Source organism: Corvus cornix, chromosome 4A (genome assembly GCF_000738735.6).
Source record: "Corvus cornix cornix isolate S_Up_H32 chromosome 4A, ASM73873v5, whole genome shotgun sequence".
Lineage (NCBI taxonomy): Eukaryota > Metazoa > Chordata > Aves > Passeriformes > Corvidae > Corvus > Corvus cornix.
Genome location: NC_047058.1, coordinates 18,953,418 through 18,973,223, shown reverse-complemented (window position 1 = coordinate 18,973,223; position 19,806 = coordinate 18,953,418). Strand labels below are relative to the sequence as shown.

The window sequence follows — 19,806 nt, the reverse complement described above, 5'->3', positions numbered from 1 at the left end:
ACTACAGTTCTATAATTATGTTAGAGTTTTGATTCTCCAGTTAAGTTCCTATGAGATTGGTCTTTACTATTATCCATAATTATTTAGGATTCTGTTACTGTAACCCAGATCTGGGGAAAGTTGTATGTTCTAAAAATTAATTTTAGGCATAGAAAATGCATTTGTCATCTTGAGAATGATCTGAGCATTTATATGAAGATCATGTTGAGAAAAGCATTCTTGATTTAACACTGTGCATGAAAAATGAGGCTTCTTGTTTATAAACCCGGGAATATCTGAGGCCTGTGTTCAATTCCTTGTTGAATGTGGGACATTTCTATCAATTCTCATCTTCTGAAGTGCCCTTTTTTCTTTGGATTTGTAACTCTCAGAAGGGGACCTGCATCTATCTCCCTTTGCTCCAGTGCATGGCAGTGTAGAACTCAGACCTGTTATGGGCATTTATGGACTAAAGGATTTATGGACTAAACTGAGGTGTGAAAGGGCCCTGAGCAAAGTTCAGTGTCACCAAACCCCCTGATCTCCATCCAGGAAAAGGTCTGTCTGAGGCACCTGCTGCCTCTGTCTCTTCTTTTGCAAACAAGAGGGACAAAAAACTGCAAACCAACCCCATCACTGAGCCACAGGGACTGACAGTGCTTTACTGTAAGGCTCTGTAGGTCCTTTGACACCAGTGTCCCCAGTGCCCCACTTGCTGGGATTGGGATTATTGGGAAGGATAGTCTGCGGGGACAGCTGTGGAGCTTCCACCACTCCCTCATTTTCAGTGTTTTTACATTAAAAGCCACATATCTGATACCTGCATTGAAACAGCACAGAACAGCTCCCTCCTGGTCACCTCAGTGCTGGCTGTGCTTCCAGAAGTGTCCCTGACATGCTCTGGGACATCTCCTGGGACAGCTGTCACCAGTTTGTGACCCTCACAGCTGAGGCACCCGTGGCTGGAGGAGCAGCCCTGAGCCAGGACTGGGCTGTGATCTCCCAGGGCCGAGGGAAAAAGGGAACATCCACAGGGCTGGAATGCCCATCCCTGCTGAAATCCTGCCTGGCACAGAGAGAGCAGGGGCACAGGGACAGGCTGGAAGCCTCCATGTGTGGGTGGACCTGTCTACACCCAAGTGCCTGGAGACAATGCCCAGGTGAGAATCCCGTGAGGGATCAGGGTGGCAGCGGTGCAATATAAGTAGCATCATCACTGGGGTTCCCTGAAATATCCTGTCCAAACAAGGGATTTCCGCGGTGCCCCAAGAGCAAGGGAGGCACGGCAGTGGCTGCCACAGCAGGGCAGGGAGGGCACAGGTGGCATTCCACCAGGACACAGCAGCAGGAGAGCCCGAGCTGCTAAATAACAGGAGAAGGAGGGCACAGAGAGCGGCTCCTGCAAGAGAGCCTGTTCCTCAGGTGGTGTCCCTGTGCTCCCTTCCCGGTGCCCCGGGGCTGGAGGGAGATGCCACCTCTCTGCCCTGTGGGCAGCGGGGCCGGGACTGGGGAAAGATGTTGCCACCTGATGCTCCCGAACTCCGGCTTTGCAGGGCCAGGCGATGCTGGCAAGCAGCGGGAATTCACTTCTTTGCCCCATCTCAGGCAGCAGCAACAGGAAATCCAGGAGCTCTGTGAAATGACAGGGAGCGAGCGAGAGAGAGAGTGAAGTCCCCTTGCCTCGCCTGGTGACGTCTCTCCTTCCTCCTTTTTTTTTTTTTTTTCCTGTCCCTATAAAGAATCTCGGGCTCGCATCAAACTTCCCTGCGAAAGCCAAGCCAAGGCGGAGGGGTGGGGGACAGGCAGAGAGCAGAGCCAGGCGGGCTCCGGCCATGCCCCAGCCCCGCTGCCCGCCCGCTGCGGTGCCCCCGGGCAGGTAGAGCCAGGTGGGCACCGGGGCATCTCCCGCCGTCCTACCCTGCTGGGACACCGAGATCTGTCCTTCCTGCCGACCCCGCGGCACCTGCACCTCCCTGGAGAAATAAATTTCAGAGGAGGCTTTGCGGCTCAGCCACCTTACCCCAAACTCCGGGCTGCTGCGAGCCGAGCGGAGGAAACTTTTTGCCAAACTTTTTGTGGTGTTTTCGCTTTGCTTTTTAACCCCTTGAGTGACTCTGCGCCAGCCGGGCGGGCTGGGGAGGCTCCTGAGGCAGAGCAGCGCTCCCCTCAGACACCCCGGGGATTGGAGAAAAGGGGGGAAAGAAGGAATTAAGGTGATTGCAGAAAGGGGGTGAAGGAAAAACTGAGAACCTCGGGGCAGAAAGGAAGGCGAACACAACCCGCAGCCCCAGGATGAAGCAGTGAATGGAAAGAACAATTTAACTGCAATCAACAAGTGGCAACTCCTGCGCGCCTTGTCCTTCCCTCCCTCCCCGCTCCGGCTTTCCCAAACTTCTCGCTGCGAAGGAAAACTTGTCCGGCGGACTCGGCTGGCTCGGGACGCGCACCAGGACCGGCCCCGGGATGCTGGCCCGGGCGAGCGCCCTGCTGGCCGTCTGTGCCCTTCAGGGGCTGCTGCTGCTGCACGGTAAGAGCCGCCCGTGTCCCCGGGGGTGGCAGAGGGGGGACGAGCCGCGCGTCGCTGCCCCGGCGCGGTGCCGTCCCTCGAGGGCCCTCAGGAGAGCGCTCGGTGATGCTTTTTTGCGTTTTTTGGACGCTTTTTGTGCTCCTTCACCGGCCCGGTGAGGTGTCACCCACCCGAGAGCCCCGGTGCCAGCGGGCAGGTGCCACCGCTCTGTCCCCAAACCCCAGGCGACGCCTCGGGCTTCACACCTTCGTTAAAACTGATCTTTGGAAATAAAGGTAAAAAAAAAAATTAAACCTCCTTGAAGGAGTTGCACATAAAGGTCAGACTTTAATGGGTGTTTCCCCTCGAGGTTTGGCCACTTGGTTAAAAATAGCAAGTTGTGAGTGTTCACCAGTTTGTGGCTTTTTTCCCCTCGATGTGGGAGGGTTTCTGGTTGTATTTGATCACTTGAGGCAGAGCTGAGGCTTTAAAAGGAGGAGCTGTCTGGGAGTGCCTGGGCTGTCCCACTGTCCTGGAGCTCCTGTTGGAGCTGTGGGCGCAGACACTACGGGCAAACCCCAATTCTCTTTGATATTCCCATTCTGATTCTTTGATATTTCAATTTTTATTCACGTGGTGCTTCTCCTCCGACTTCTCCTTCTCTGCCTTCTCTCAGCCCAGGTGCCAGGTTAGATTGCTGCCCTCCAAAATTCATTTTCCTTTGCAGCAAACTCCCTGTCCCCCTCGATTTACTCCCAGTTTTCGCTGCTATCAGAAAAGCCAAGAGGCAGGTTAATGAGATTTGGGAGAGCTTTTCCATCTGCCGTATGACTTTTCATTATCTCATTAAGCATGAGGATTTTGCTGGATTACTGAGCTATTCATTCATGACGCTGCAAATTGTGTAAGGGAGATGGGCTGTTGTTTATTGGGGAATTCCTTCTGACAGAAAGGACTTTGGAATATTTTTGGGTAGTGGATGTATTGCACAGCATGAGGCTGTTGTTCTTCAGCATATTATGATCTTTTCATAGTTAAGAGGATTGCTTCTGGAAACACTGTGGAGTCCTTGATTTTCTTCGATTCATTCAGGGATTTAATGTATTCCTTCTGCAGAAAGGGACTGATTGGCAGGCACAAGCCCCGGGGAATTTCACATCCTCCCCACAGTCACCTGCAGAATAAAGAGCTAAGCCTGAGGTTGTGCTCCAAAGGGCTTGTCCAGCTTTTCCAGGAAAAGCAGAAGCAGCAAACCTGGCAGGTGGCAAGGAGCCCCTGCAGCAGGAATCCTCAGGATCCGTGGTGTCCCCAGGGAACCAGTGCTGTGCCAGGTCAGCCAGCAGTGCCCACACCTGGAGCAGCCCTGGGAGGATTCCCGAGATGTGCTCCAGCTGGCTGACACGTGCAGCAGCAGCCAGCTGCATGCTTTGGGTGTTTTAACCTCTGAACAACCTGGAAAAGTTGCCCGAAATCCAGTGTGGATTTCACAGAGACATAAATCTCCACAGGCTTTCGTGGATTAGAGAGGGATAATAACAAGGGATTGGGAGGTGGGAGAAAACGTGGTGTGCCCAAGTGTCCCTGAGGCTCCAGGGTGAGGTGGAGCACAGGGATTTCAGGACTGAGGAGCTGGGGGAAAAGCCTGGCTGGAGATGCTGCCCACATTTCAGGGCTGCTCGGCTCCTTACTCACCACGTTCCCTTCCTAATCGTGTTGGCCCTGATAACCTCGGAGTTTGGTCCAGATTCCTTTTGCCATCAGTGCCAGGCACAGAGGATGCCAAGAGAAGGCAAAGTCTGCATCGTGTGACAGAGGGAGGAAGGCAGGGACATCCCTGTCCCCGTAGGCAGAGGCTGCTGAGGGGAAGGAGCACTGTGGGTGTCAGGAGCTTGGTTCATCATTAGGAACAGAACACATCAGCACAGCCCCTGGGTGCCCTCATCAGGCTGGGAGCCAAAGGGAGACAGGGCCAGGAAGGCTGAGGACTGGGGATAGCACCGGTGTTATTGGGAATTAACTGCTCACCACCTGGCTCTCAAAGTTCCTCTCCAGCACTGAGCTCAGTGGAGCTCTGCTCGACCTCCCAAAGCCTGGATTTATCCTTCGGCTGTAGGTTAAACCTTCCCTGGGATCTTTGTGGCCAGAGTCAGGCAGAGCTGTGCTGAGGAGGCTGACTCTGAGTCCAATCCAAACAATTCCATCTGCAATGCAGAGAGAAGGAAAGCCCTACAATTGTGAAAGCTGCTCGGTACTGAGGGATCGACTCCTCAGCCACTTTTCCCTCCAAGTTCATCTCCAACAATGAACTCGATGAAATCCTGGCCACTACATTTATCCAGGTCCCCTTTGGAGAACTCCTGACTTATTTGGTGCTTTCAGCAGGGGGAAGAGGCCATATGAACATCATCCCAGATATTGCCCACCTTACTCTAAAATACAGCTTTAAGTGCATCTTTAAATTTCCTTCTTTAGTCCCATGAGTATCATTAAATTTCCACTTTCCTTTTGCTCATTGCTCAGCTTCTTCTCAGCTCCTCAGAGCACTGGTTGGGGTCTTGCTGCTCAGAACCTTTGATGTGGTAATGATGGTATAGATGCCAAAGGCTGGCACAGGTTTTAGGTGTGGGGTGGGATGGTTCATAATCAGCCCTTGGAAAAACAATCTGCAAAGAAATTCTTACACCTTAAATTGTGCACGAAAAATTCAGTATCTTTTACCTGCTGACATGATCACCAGGGGGTTTTTAATATCTGAGCAATCCAAGTAAGTTTTCAGGTATCAGAATAAACTCAGTGATTTAACACTGGAAATTATTAAAGATTGAAGAACAAAAATGAGGTCCTGCCCAATGGCTTTGGAATTAAAGTGCATTCAAAACTGATTTTTTGGTTGTTGTTTGATCTTACAATGTCTTCTACAAATTGAATATTCTGGATGGGCAACAGAGCTCGTTAACATAGAGATTTCAATTAAACCATATATCAGCAGATAAAAGCTCAGGAGCTCGGATTCCTCCCGGTTTTCCAGCTGGGATGGTCGCAGTGTCCAGCAGGATCAGTGTGGCTGTGCCAAGGCAGAGGCACTGAGGGGTTGCTTTCCCAAAAAACGTGCCTCTTAATTGATGTTACTCCCAAATATCTGCTTTACTGTGGGAAAATGTTATAAAAAGCAGAGCAGCCTTTTTTAGGCTGCTGATACATGAGCCTCCTGCTGGAGCTGCCGCATTCAAAACCAACTGGAAATCTCTTTATACCAATTCAGCCATTTAAGGCAGGGCAAAAAATGTAAAGTATTTCTGAGTACTCCCTGAACTTCTAAAAAACATCATCGCACCCCAAAGAACACTGAGAAAACCATGCAGATTGTTTGTTGAAGGTTTCTGGTGTAAGAACTGGCAGGATTTTCTTTAAAACTTGTACAAAAGATTTATCTGTGCACATTGGTCTGCTCTGAGTAAGAGCAACGGGGTCCATTTGGGTCATTTCTGCCCTTTCACACATTCCCTGGATTGCTCATTTTGTGACAAATTATTTGTACAAAGTGATAACTCAATCTACAGCACTTCAAATTAATATCTCAAACTGGGCTGAATGTGGAATATTTCTGTTGTTAAGAAGTCTGTGCACACGAGCAAAAAGTTTCCAAGCCCAGAAGGAGATTCCTCAGGTACAGCCAGGGGAGGTGATCTGTGCTTTCTGGAGCTTTGTCTCCCAAATCACCAGCGCAGTTTGGAGGAGGGTGAAAACCTGCTCTATCCCATATTTATTGAGGGGTGAGATACATCTTCTCCTTCCAGAGACATTTGCAAGGCGTGATGCTGGAAGGGTCACTCGATCACCAAGAAAAAGGCCAGGTGCTCTCAGTTCCCATTGCAGGAGAGTTCTGGGGGCAGCAGCAGCCACCTGCACTTTTTAAAGCTACACAGGAAATTTCCAGGAGGCAGCGTTGGACTTCCAAAGTGAGCACGAGGAGGACACTGAAGCACAGCCCCACTGAGCTTCACATGCTCACTCTGGTATTTCCTCTGATCCACCTCTCCTTCTTTCTCCAAACCAGCTTGATGCCACTGGAATGGGAATTAGAAGTGGAAGTAATTAAGGGATATTGGAGTATCTAAACAACAGCTAGGGATGAAATAAATGTGTCCCCAGTGCTTTCCCTCAGACAGCAGCTCCCATGACTGACAGGACATGAAGGCTCTGAGCGCCCATCAGGACATTCCCGTTCCTCCTTCGGGAAGAGCATCCCACTGTCCTCAGTCACAGCCCTCAGAACAACTGGCTGCTCAAAAAAAGCTGGATGAAATGTGTGTAATTCAGAACCGAGCTCCCCATTAGGCACTTCTTTAATTTTTCTTTCTAAGGCCACAGAGAATAGAGTAGAAGCTGCCAAAATCCACCAGCCAAGGTTGTTATCTGGAACTGGCATTGAATAGAAGTGCCTGCTTGAGGCTTGCCCTGGGGAGCAGGACTCCAGCAGCAGAGCTTGCAGTCATCAGGAGCAAGGCAGGATTTGCACAAATCATGGGAATCAAGGTTTCTACACGAAGTGTGACCTCAGAGGCTCAGCCAGGAGCTTCCTCGAGTGGGGAAGGAGGAAAGATCAGGATCAGCCTGATCTTGTGAGGCTGTGATGAGCAAAACTGAGGGGTGCCCATTTTCTGCAAATTCTTCTCTGCCGAGCGCTGGACACGATTCCAAAGGCTGTGGGAATGGAAGCAGGGAATTTAAAAAAGGGTTTCTATGATGGATAGTGAGTAAGTCTGTGGACATCTTCATGACTCACTCCAATACCCTCATCCCCAAGTCCTTGGATTAGTCTGTCTTTGCAGCACGTACTTTTAGTCCCCGCTACATCCTACATCCCTCTCCTCTCTCCCCCCCTTTCCTGGATGTCTCCTAAACTCCCCTCAGGGCTCAGGATTCCTCGAATTTTTACATCAGGAGAAGCCAAGAGGAATTTGCCAGCCCTTCCACACCAGGAGTCTGCACAGTCTCTCTTCTCTGTCCCAAAATGAATTTTGCCTTTAGAACTTTCTCTGGTGCAGAGATTTCTGAAAAAACCAAAGTGGGACTGCTCGAGACCTGCAGCTGAATCTCTTGTTTTCTGTCAGCTCTTCATGTTCCTACTGCACTGAATTTTTACAAGAAATAATTTTTGCAAGTGCCCCCAGTATCTGGAAATGCAGGAGGGGTCACATCTCCTGTATGGGGTGTGTGTGACCACTGTCCAGGGATTTTGTTGTGGCTCTAAGCAGGAAAGTTTTAGCCCTGAGTCTTTGACTGAGCAACGAGGAAAGAACCTCATCTAACCCTGCAAATGATGGAAGTCTGAAAAAGCCACTTTTCCTTTGTGTCCTGCAGGGAATGGCAAAAGCACATGGCCCCCCAGGTTTCAAAATTCAGCCAAAAGCCAAACTGAGGCCCAGAATGTAAAGGAAATATATGGACCAGCCTTCTATTTTCAGATTACTTGCCTTTGTCTTCTGCATTTCCACATAGGTTTCCTTAGATCTTCCTGTGTTTTTCTGAACTGTGGGAACGTGATTGCCAAGGAAGTGGAGAGGGGAGCTTTCAGCCCTGCTGGGATTGTTCTTGATTTGAGGGTCAAGGAAGCCTGACCTAGTCATTACCTGTTCCATTTTTACAAAACCGCCTCCAATCTAAACCACCTCAGCCAAAACGTTTGCTTCCTTAGAGCCCACAGCTCAGAAATGGCTCACCTGGAATTCTTCCTCACGGATACACCAGGGTCAGCTTGCAGGAAAAGCACCAAGCACCATGGGGCTACTTTGCCCATTCCTCTACAGCCGTGAGGAACACGGGATTGCTCACAGGGATACTCCACACACAGAAACAGCTGAGCTGTGAGCCATTCATCCTGTTTGCTCTTAATCCAGAGCTCATTAACTGAAATCAGGGCTGAATACACTCATTTAGGAGTTAAAGCAATTTCCTCCCAGTCCACAGAAGCTGAGTGGGGATATGAGTGCCCAGAATCCCCTCCTCAATTCCCCCACAGCTACTGAGAAGGGCTCACTTTGGCCCTTTGTAGCAATAGGGATCATCCTGAAAGCTCATCCTGAGCCTGGATTTCCCCAGTTTTTGGGCTGGGTAGTGCAGGGGTCGGCGTTTCAGACCTTTAATGTGCAGACACCTCCTACAGATTGTCCCCCAAGAGCTGTAAAATGTGATTTCCCCCTCTGCTTCTCCACTCACTCTTCCAGCTGCCAGGAGCAGCTCCCACAGGAGCCATCACACACATCCACACAGTAGCACTTGGAAGCCCGTGGTGTGGGCAATCCTGATTCCAGGAGCAGGAAAAGGCTGTTGGAAGAGCTTGTCCAGAGCCCTTCGCAGCAGGAAGGCGCGCGCGGCTGGGGCTGGAAGGAGGGAAGTAAAGCTCTGGGGATTTTCTGCTGCAAGACTCAAGGTCTCTCTGCCTTTCCTTGCAGAAAAATAAATCCCACAGGTGCCCCACTGGGTCACTGGAACATCCCCCCTTTACTTAGGGAAGAGTCCCCACTGATGCTTTACTCCTCAATTAATGCTGCTTTGATAAGGGGAAGGATTGCAGGAGCTTCCACTGCTTTGCTTCCTAACCCGTGAGGAATATCAGAAGTAATAATGCAGAGCACAGGTGTGGGGAGAAATGCTTTTCCCAGCTCTGTTTCTGAGGCAAGATCCCTTTTCCCAGCTCTGTTTCTGAGGCAAGATCCCTTTTCCCAGCTCTCTTTCTGGATGTGGATGAGGCAAGGAAGTGGTGTCAGCTCTCTCTGCATGACACAGCAGGGCTGAGCCTCGCAGTGAGCTCGGCTGCTTGGAAGGGGATTGCTACAATTAAAGCATGATTCAAATAATGTAAACAATGATGTCAGCCTGAGGACCTTTAAAACACAATTTAAGCTATTACACGGTGTGAAGCAGAGAGAATCAGCTAACCTTTTGGCCTGCCACATTTTTTCTCTGCGAATGGATGATGTCTGGATTATTTTCATGTTCACGCACTCGGGACAAGCTTTGCCTCTCGCTCACACAGGTTTAAGGCTGTGCTTGGCTGAAGACAATAGCCTGTCTTTGAATTGTCCATTGTATGGCTGAGAACATTTATTTTATTCTGGCTGTTTACACAATTTGTGGTGGAATCTGAGGGGAAAAAGGGCTGAGTGAAAGCTGCTCCCTCACTGCAGGCTTTATAAAGGTAGAGACCTTACTGATCATGCTGGAAAATCCTGATTTGCTTCACTGCGAGAAAGGAAAATAACCTGCTTTTTTTCCAGTGGTGAAGGGAAGCCAGGGCGTGGCTGAGCCTGCAGCAGCCCCAGTTGTGTGAGGCAGCACAAGAACCCCTCCTGCTACTCCCAGGTGCTCACCTCACATTGATTTTGGCTGCACAGATCTGTTCTGCTCAGACTCCTGGAGACTGCCATGCTTTAAACAACTTCCCTTTAGTCTGGGCAGATTTTCTGTTGAGTAAGGACAGAGCAATAGGGTTTGGCCCAATAGGAATTCCCAGAGTGAGTGATTAATCCCTAAAATCCTATGTCAGCATGGCAGGGAGGGATTGCCTGGGGCAGAGCCTCCTCTGCCTGGGAGCTCCATGCTCTTGGCCCATCTCACTCTGGTTCTCCCAGCCCATCATCCCACCCAGTGGGGACTTTTCCAAGGATAACGGCACCCTGGCTCTCTGGGAAAGTAAGGCCAGGTGTTCCCATGAAGCCACTAATGATCCTGTGGACAGTTTTATCACTTAATCCATCAGCAGGGAGACAAACCAAGAGTGCAGTGTGATGAATGTACAGGTTTGGAACTGTTGTGGTGTTTCCACACCTGGAATGTTCTCTCCTGGCTTTCCCAACCAGTCAAATAGACACGAGCTCAGATTTCTGGGTGAGTTTGGGCAATACCAGCCCTGCTCTGATGAGAGCAATGCAGGGTGAAATGAAAGATCCAGCATGGCTCAACTCCTGGGATGGAGAGACCACCTGGGAAGGGGAATTCAGGAAAACAGGAGGCTGCTGAGCAGGGCTTGTCAGGGGCTCCCCCATCCAGCTCCAGGCAGTTTCCATCAGGAATTCTGTCATTGTATACAAGGCTGATTTCCCCTAATTATTCTTATGGGATTGTTCTGATCTGTTTTACCTCTTCTTATCTCTTGTATAAATCAGCCACTCTGCCCTTTTTATTGTTGTCTACTTTGTATGTGAAAAGCAATACTCAGACCCACCTGGTGAAAAATGCCATTATTGGTTTAATTCGAGAAATCATGAAGTCATGGACCCTCTTCTGGTGACTGAGGTTGCTCTCTCGAACTTTGTGCGTACCTATGGTGGTTATATTGCTCTTAAAAATAAAATTACCAGCCTGATTTCCTAATGTTCTGTGTGGGTTGGCAGAGCTGGTGCATGATACCAGCAGGGCAGGCTCCCCAAACAGGCACCACAGCATCCCACAAGTCTGCAGACACAGGCTGATGCTCCCTAGAGAAAGGTTTTCCTTCTCCCATCCCAAGAATATGTGCCCAACTTGTTTTAACCTTCTCCAGGACAGAATCTTTGGCTTTCTGGTGGGTTTCTGGCAGAAGGACAAAAGAAGAGGAAAGGAGTTTTGTCTGGGTATGAATCTCACTTTTCATTTGCCAAATCTGTCCTGCACTCAGGAGAAAATCAGGGCAGTAGAGATGAAAATTCTGTGCTCTGAGCAAGATTAGTGGAAAAGCTGAAGCTGAGCAGGTTTTGATTTCCCTGGAGGATTGCTGGCACAGCCACTGTTCGAGGCCATTTGCCCTTCCACTGTACAGTATTTTTGTACTTTAAAATGAATGTGGACTTTGAAATATTACCTGGATTTGTGGTCTGGCACTGAGCAGTGCAGCTTGGAGCTTCTCCCTCTCTGCCTACCTGTGCCAAGTGTAATCTTTAATCCACAGTCCATCCCTGCACACTCTGCATGAGGGAAACACCAAAGCCTTTGTCCGATGACTCTGGGATTGCTCCTACAGGCTCTGATGGAGTGTAAACTCTTTCCAAGCATTCATTTTGCCTCCTCAGAGTAGCAATATAGATAATACTGATATATCATTGGTGCCATCACTGCTGTGGTTCAGAATAAACACTTCACCTGGATCAGTCATGAAGTTAAAGCCTTGCAGAGCCTTTTTTTGGGGCTGATTCTTTAATTCCCAGGCTGACCAATATATCTGGTGTCACCAGAAGTCTCCTTCAATTTAGATCTAAGCTAACGAGACTGAGAGAGAGAGAGGAGAGCCCAGAGCAGCCTGATTCCTTTAGTCATCTTTCCTGTTTTAAATTCTTTTGCTTATCTCAGTTCTGGCCTTGCCCTGTGCTGGTAGTGAAAGCGGGGTAGCGACACTTGGGCGTGGTGGGATGTGAGGAGAGTATCTCAACTCTGATGCTCTGCAGTGGGTATGATAAAGGAATTCTCAGCATAAAGGAACTGAGAAGAATTCTCAGCATCCACAGGGCAAAGGTCTCCCTCGTGCTCTTCAGTTTAATGGTTGATGTCCTATAGGGTGCATTGTACTGCCAGCCTTTGAAAGGCTGCCTCGTTGTTTTGGTTCCATATTGTTCTGAGTTAAATGGTAGGAAAAGAGAAATTGCTGCCACCACAACATTCCCTTATAGGTCTATTCATTATAGATCCCCAGAGGAAACAGAGAGTTCCCCTGGACAATGGGCAGATATACAACGAGCATACATTAACTTTCTGTGCTCGCACAGCTCATTTGGGCTGCGTTTCCTTCGCATTCTTAGGAGCAGGAATTCAGGCATCATTTGGGTTGATGTCTTCCTCTGCCTTGAGCTGCTGCCTTGTTAGACATTCTGGGTGACAGGCAGCCTCTCTGAACCACAGAATCACAGAACCACAGAATCAATCACAGAACCACAGAACAGCAAAATCACAAAATCACAAAATCACAGAATCACAGAATCACAGAACTACAAAATCACAGAATGACAGAATCACAGAATATCCTGAGTTGGAAGGGACCCACAAGGATCATCCAGTCCAGCTCCTGTCCCTGCACAGGGCACCCCAATGATCCCACCCTGTGCATCCCTGGGAGCAGTGTCCAAACACTTCCTGAAGAGAGAGGCAGAGGCCTGACAGGGAAATGCTTTGGGCAGATGAGATGGAGCACTGAGGGATGCTCTGGAATGGGAACTGGGAACAGAGGGGACCAGGCCAGGTCTGTGGGGTTTGTCTCTACTGGGCCAGGGGCTGTGCTCCAAACCAACGGGGAGTTCAGGTGAGGTTTAAGAGACTCAACTTCGTCCCCTGCCTTTTGACAAACACCCAGGGGAGCTCCCCTGGGGCAGCAGCGACTCCAGCACGGGGGCTGCAGCAGGGTGGGATGGAGGAACACCCAGGATGTCTGGAAGGGAAAGGCTGACGTGATGCCAGCGCTGCTGCCTGCACTGGTCAGTGTGGGTGCTTTGTCAGGCCCTGCACTGAAGTTTGCAGGTGCCCCTCAGTCCTCCAGTGCATTTTGGCCTTGCATTCCTCCCTGCAGCACAGGTTTTTCCTGCCTTTGTGCCTCCTGTAAATCAGGGAGATTGGTCCTTCCCTTCCTCCCTGGAGGGATGGAGCGATCAATGCTTGCAAGAGAAAAAGCAGCTCAGGAGCTGCAGTAGATTTGCTTCATCTTTCACTCCCATCACCACAGAAAAACCCATCTGGAGCTGCGAGGACATGGAGGCATTTCGGGTTACAAGGGTTGGGACTGGGTGCTGTGCTAGGCTTGGCCTGAACTGGCAGAAATTCCTGCAGAGATGCTCAGGGCTTGCAAGGCTGCATTTTTTTCCTTGAATTTCTTCTGCTGTGGTACCTCCCTCAGCTCCTGAAGAGTGAAATATCCATGGCATCCACACCCACCTGCACTGGTGCACGGTCACTCCAGCTGCAGCCACATCCCAAGAATCCTCTTGCTTTTCATTCCAGCTGTGTCTTCTGGCACGAAGGAATTTGCAAAGCTGATTTCCAGCCCCGATCTGATGGATTCCCCTGCTGAGAGGCTGTTACAGTGAGGGGACTCCAGGCTGAGGGTTTGTTCTCATCTCCCCTGTGCACATCCACACTGGAGGTGCCCCTTGGAGAGCTGCTTAACGAGCCTGGAGTGCCAGCAGGGCTTGCCAGGAACTCAGGAGGAGTTTCACCTACAGCCCCTTGCTGCTTTCAGCAGGAGAAAGAAGGTGATTGCAGGCATCAAGGGAATATTGGATTTATTGAAGTTGAGAATCTGAAGGAGAAATCCCCCTCTCTAGGAGCTCACTTGTTCTGGAATCTGCAAACTTTTGGGGAGGAGCAGAGAGCTGCAGCTGAGCAGCATCCAGCCAGGGCTCAAAATCCAGCCCAATTCCTCCTTGCTCCCTGCAGACTGTTATTATTACTATTGTTATTATTGTTGTTATTATTATTATTATTATTATTATTACTGCCATTTTGGTGCTGTCCTTTCTCAGCCACAGATGTTTCCCTACAACAGCTGCACCTACCCAAACCCACAGCCAAGGCTTAAATATCAACATCCGCAAAAAAATCTTCTCATTTTTGGGCACAGCCCCTTGGATTTGCACCCTCAGAAAACACAAGGTGAAGAACACACACACACACACAAACAAGACACCCATTTACAGATTCCCTCAAAGCTATCAAAACTTTCGTGCTTATATTAATATTTGTTAATACTTTGTCATGAGGAAGGGTGGGAAGAAAGACAAAAAAGAGACATTGTTCCTCCTTGGAAAGAGTTTTGTTCTTCCCAAGCAGCAGAACGTTAGGTATTTACTTTAAGAACACATTTCTGTGTCCAGTGGGTACAAAGATATCTTGGGAGGACAGGAAAAGAGGAGCCCAGGAGGGTCATGCTGGACCTGGGCTCTGTGGAGGGCTAGGACTGGGATTGGTGCCAGGGCATGGATGGGTTTATCCATGAGGGTTGTCAGGAATTCCTCACTCATCCTGTAGCAAAGTTTGTGAAACCAGCCCAGACAGCGCTTCTTCAGCCACTGCTTTGGTTATACATGACCGATATTCTGTCTCTTTTCTCTTTTCATGTGAAAAAGATCAAATTGATGAAGAGTCAGAAGGTTGATCTGTGCATCCCTTGATAGAATTGCAGCTGCTTAATCTCTCACCAAGCAATTTCTCTCTTAAAAGGGAACAACAAAAATGAGTGTCCACCGGAATATGCTATCCTGGCCTTTTAATGAAGGTGGAAATACACAGGAAAAGCAAAATTCCTGGCCACTATCAGCTTCCATGGCTGTTATTGTCTCTGTCACTAGGCAATCCATGTGCTGTGTGAGCTGCAGTGCTCAGGGATGCTATCTCCCTGCTCAAGAGCAGCCTATTCCCAAGCATGTTGCCTTTGGCATGGCCAATATTTTATCTGCCAGAGCCAACGTTAATGAAAAATTCCTGAAAAATTCCTCATTTTAACATGGCAACACTCTGCTGGGAATAACAATCTCACATGACCTCAATCAAAAGCAGATATCGGGTGTTTCTGACCCTCCCCTACCTCAGATTTGGGGACTTTGGGCTGAGGTTGTGGTGCTTGCCTGCCTTTATGAGTGATCTCAGTGCTGTCAGGTTGTGAGCTCCCTGTGGGACCTGCACCCAAAATCAGGATTGTGCTGTCAGAGCCACGGGGTTGGTGACACTGAGAACTCCTTGTGTGGCACAGCAACCCCAGCTCTTCCAAACACAGTGAAAAAGTGAGTTTATAGCAATTTATAGCAGCAATTTTGAGAGAAATGTCCCTACAGGAGGGGTGGCCCCTTCTGGGGCAGCGCTGGCGGGGTCCCTGCTGGAGTCCCTTTGACACAGGGCAGGAGAATCTGTGATCCATCCCAGCAAACATCAGCCTGGATGGATTGTCACACATGGCTTCATCTCCTGGTTGCAGCAGACTGGAAAACCCAGGTCAGGCAAATAAAGCTGTGAAAAAAAGCCGAAGTCCTGAGTGAAGTGGCCTTAAATCACTGCCACCAACTGCAGAGTGACAGAGCAGGGAAATGGAAGGGACTAATTCACCTTGATTTGCATGAATTGTGTTCTCACAGATGGGTTTTCCTTAGGATTTCTGAGCCAGCCCATCCTCCCTGCCCGGGCAAAGCTCCTTGTCCGAGCAGTCCCGGCCAGGGGGGCAGGACAGGCCAGCCAGGGCTGTGGGAATCGGGGAGATCCCAGCACAGGGAAGAGAGGACACCTTGCAGCAAAGCCCGGGGGCCTGCTGGGTTTATTCACTGAGTGTGGGTCACTCAGGAAGTGGAGAAATAAGTGAAGAAAGCAAGGAAAATCCATGGATCCAGCCCCTCCACACCCTGTCCGACCACGGATCCTTTCTGCTCCATGCAGGCTTCGCGGACCACAGCGCAGAGGGCAAAGGAAAATCAAGGCTTACAACTCCCAATCCTCCAAATCCAACGTATTCCACGCATACCCACACCTGCCACAAGGCCGGGAGAGCAGTGTGATCTATCCCCCTGCAGCCAGGGTCGGTGGCAGCGTTTGCTGCCCGGGAGCGCACAGACAGGAGCCGCTGCCCACTCGCTGCTCTGATGCAGCGCTCGGACACCGCCGTGCCGGGTGAATGCTCAGCTTGCAGCCCCTGCAAGGTCCCCTCTTGCCAAAGTCGCCCTCCTTGGGAGATCTGTTGCAGTGGCAGCGGCTGGGTGAGAGCACAGGACGCTCCTCCTGTGCAGAAAACATCTGTGCCCTGCTCCGAGCCGCTGCCTTCGGTTCAGCTGCGAAGGATGCAAAGGGAGGGACAGGTCCTTGCCGATCACAGGCTTGCCTAAATATTTATCTCTGCTAAAAACAGTTTCCTTGCTGGATGCAGCCCAGGGCAGGTTCTGACGGGAGCCGTCAAACGCGATGCGAGTGAGTTGGGGACAGCACATCTGGCACTGCCTGTGCGCTGTAGGAAGATAAATAAAGAGCCAGTAAACTCCAGCTGCTGAGTTATTTGTCCTGCAACAAGGCTGCAGCTTCCCCACATCACCAGCAGTGCCAAGAGGGTGCCAGGGATCACTTGGGGCTGCTCTGCAGCCCCCGTTGGCACTTGCACTCCTTTCTGCTTGAGGGGGCTCCAGACTGAAGGATCGTCACTTTTTTGAGAAGGATTTGAAAGGGCGGTGGGGCAAAGCAGGGCAGAGCTGCCAGTATTCAGAGCGTTTCTCTGACACGGTGATGTTTTATTTCTGGAAGTATCTGATGCAAATGTGCTTTTCCTGGAAAGATTCCTCCTCCTGCCTGCTCCCCCCGCCTCCCTCAGAACACTGGTGCCAATCTTTCTGTTGCAACTTCATTGCTCCCAGGGGTTTCCTGCTGGAGATTTCCCTCCCCTCTGCCCTGGAGCTGGTGGTCCCTGCATTGATCTGTGGCCTGGAAGGAGGGAATGGCCCCAGCACTGCCTGGGATGCTGGCAGGTATCCCTGAGGGGTTCCAGCTCATCCTGCCAGCACAGAGGTGCCCTGGGAGGATGGCTCAGGTATTCCTGGGAGTCCCTGATCCTCTTTTCCACAGTGCAGGGAATGGCCGGAGCTCTGGATCCATGCACAGGGAGACGTTTCAGCACACACTGCATCCCACTCCTTCCCATCCTCTCATCCAAGGGATTGTCCTCGGGATTGTGTCCAGCAGCAGCTCTCACTCCACCTCCTGCTAATGGATAAGAACAACCTTTAGCTGGGCAAAATTTGGCATGAAGGCAGCGACAGAAACCTCGGAGCTGAGGGTACAAAAACCGCAGTGCCCAAAGGGTCGTTTTGATCACTTCCAAAAAAATCATCTTGCACAGCAGCCCTGCAGAGAGGGTTATCACTTCAGCTTCCCTGATTAGCCCAGGACACCAATTTTAGGCACTGTAAAAGAGTGGAGGTCAAATTTACTATGGAGGGCAAGGACCAGTGACTCAATTTTCCTTATTCTTTATAGTCACTTTTCACCTTGAAGAACAAAAGGTCCCAAAGTCAGAGAACGTTTGTTCTTGAGCCTTGCCAAAGCCTTTTCTTTTTTAATAAACCATCATTAAAACCTGGGCCCGCTGCCTTGACAAAAGAAAAGAATATATTTGTGTACACTTAAGTGACAGGAAAGAGCCTGTGAGCCAGGCCTGGTCACAGATAAAGGAATTCCGGACATTATTCCTTGTGCTCCAAGGGGTTGTGACATGGGATTTCCTCTCCAAGTGGTAAATAGCCCTGCAGTTGTACAGCAGGGTGGGGCCACCCCTGCTTTCTTCAAAACCAGGAGAGATGAAAGCACTTCAGGAGAAGAAAGAGGGGCTGGGTGCGTGTGCACAACGAATCCTTGGGAATGGCTGGGGGGGAAATCCCCCTGCTCCCAAGCTTTGGCCCCAAAAACTTCCCAGGGGTTCAAGGTGCTGCCAGCTGGGCTCTGCTTTGGGAAGAGCAGCTCAAGGCACAGCAAAATAGATTTATCTGCATGGAGTGGCCCCAAATCTCAGCACTTTGCATGCTCCCCCTGGATCTGCAGGATATAGATGAGATTTGTGGGGAAATGGGTTTGTTTTGGGATGGCTCTGGATCCTTCCTGCCCTCTCTGAAAGCCAGACAGCTCCCACTGCAAGCTGTGGGGCACTGGCTGCCCATCCTGGCCTGGAATGGGGTCAGAGAGGGCAGTGAGGGCGGGATCCCACAGCTGTGAGCTCCTGGGGGAGCCTCACCGGGATTTGGAACAAGAACGAGGCAGTTGAGGGCTTTTGTAACTGAAAGCTCCTTTCTGTCTTGTGCTGAATCATACCCAGGAGTGGGGTGAGCGTTTCTGGAAGAAAACAGAAGAGCTGAAGCTGCAGATTTTATCCTGTTCTCATTTTGAATCGAAAAACTTTCAGCTTTGGATTAATCCTTGGCATGGAGGGCTCGCCAAGGTGCCCTGAGCTGGGTGAGGACAGAAGGGGGAGGAACACGGCTCCCTTGATGAGAGAGACAAGAACATCAAGCTGATTTTATATTTGGATTTCCTTTCCTCCCTCTTCCTCTGGCTGTCCTGGAGGGTCAGCAGAGCCTGCAGATCCCAAACCTCCCAGCTACAGCCGGGTTTGATGAGAAGGGGAAAGATTTGCGTGTTAGAGCTCTCCAAATCCTCAGGATTCAGGTCTGCAACAATAAGTGTTCATTTAGGGAATCTTCAGTGGAACAGATAAATGAGCATTTTGCAGGAGTTTGTGAATGGGAGGTTCCTACCTGAGCCTTTCATTGCCTTCTGCTTGAGTGTAGATATCGGAATTATTTTCCCTTTCAGCTACAATGGGCTCGTGTGTCAGCACAGGGAGGCACGTGATGAAATTGTAAAATCTCACTTGTACACTTCATGCAAGGTGGGAATGTCAAAGAGGTTGCACTGCTGCTTCCAGCTTGGATGCTCAAGATCCAGTTTGGATGTGCTGTGAAGGATCTGGTTCCACTGGTGAGGAAGACACCAGGGAAGGGCTGGAGAGGTTGAAATCATGGCTGTGTTCAGCCCCTACTGCATCTCACCCACTTAAAAGATTGTGCCAAGGGGGTTGAAACCCCTACAGGACACATGGAGGACTCTAACCAAGTTCAGAACTGGAGAATTCCAAGGAGAAATGACAAATTTTCCTTCTTTCTCTGTGCCTCCTTCCCAACCTCCCACATTTGTCTGGAAACCGGGGAAAAGAGAAAGTTCCCGTTGTCTGCAGCAATAAAATACCACAGCTAAAATTCCTCTATGGCTGCTCTGAGGAACAACAAAGACAACGAGATGAATCATGCAGAGAATTACTCATTTCCAAACAGTAAACAGGTCATGCTCAGCATTGTTAACTCAGACTTGTGCCAGGCTGCACTGTCCCTGTCACTGCTGTGGGTGTTGTTTGGGGAGAGCAGGGGAAAATCTGTCTGTGCTCAGGAGGAGAACGATGGGAATCGGGCTGGAATTGCACCCAAACATTGGCACTTCTGCCACTCACACATCAGGATCACTACTGATTCCTGCTTTTCTGATATCCTGGTCCAATCCATTAAATCCCATCAGATAAACTGTATTTTCATGGCCAAAAGCCAAGGAAACAATACTGGAAAATGAACAAACAGAATCCTTTTTAGAAAGATTTATAAAAAGCTAAACAGGTCTAACACTTAGGTTAGGGACTTGTAGTTTTAAAATAGCTCAGGTTAATTAAGAATACAAAAAGGGATCGGCTGTCCTTCCTGCCATGGAGATGTGAGAGTTTTAGTTTCACCACAGGGGGAAATGTCCCTTAATTTCAGTGCCATTGTGAGGGAAGCTGTCCCTTAATTTCAGTT

The 19,806-nt window shown here is 49.8% G+C and overlaps 1 protein-coding gene across 3 annotated transcripts in view; it reads left to right on the top strand.

Annotated features, from left to right (window-relative positions):
- Positions 1–1,738: 1,738 nt before the first annotated feature.
- LOC104691716 (vascular endothelial growth factor receptor kdr-like) overlaps positions 1,739–19,806 on the top strand; it is a 120,707-nt gene continuing 102,639 nt past the window's right edge. For 2 of the 3 annotated variants that reach the window (XM_039571845.1, XM_039571843.1), the window contains exon 1: positions 1,739–2,506. In XM_039571845.1, coding sequence (XP_039427779.1) covers positions 2,443–2,506 — 64 coding nt within the window. In that variant the 5' untranslated portion in view covers positions 1,739–2,442. The remainder of the gene's footprint in view (positions 2,507–19,806) is intronic. The other variant, XM_039571844.1, reaches the window with a different exon arrangement.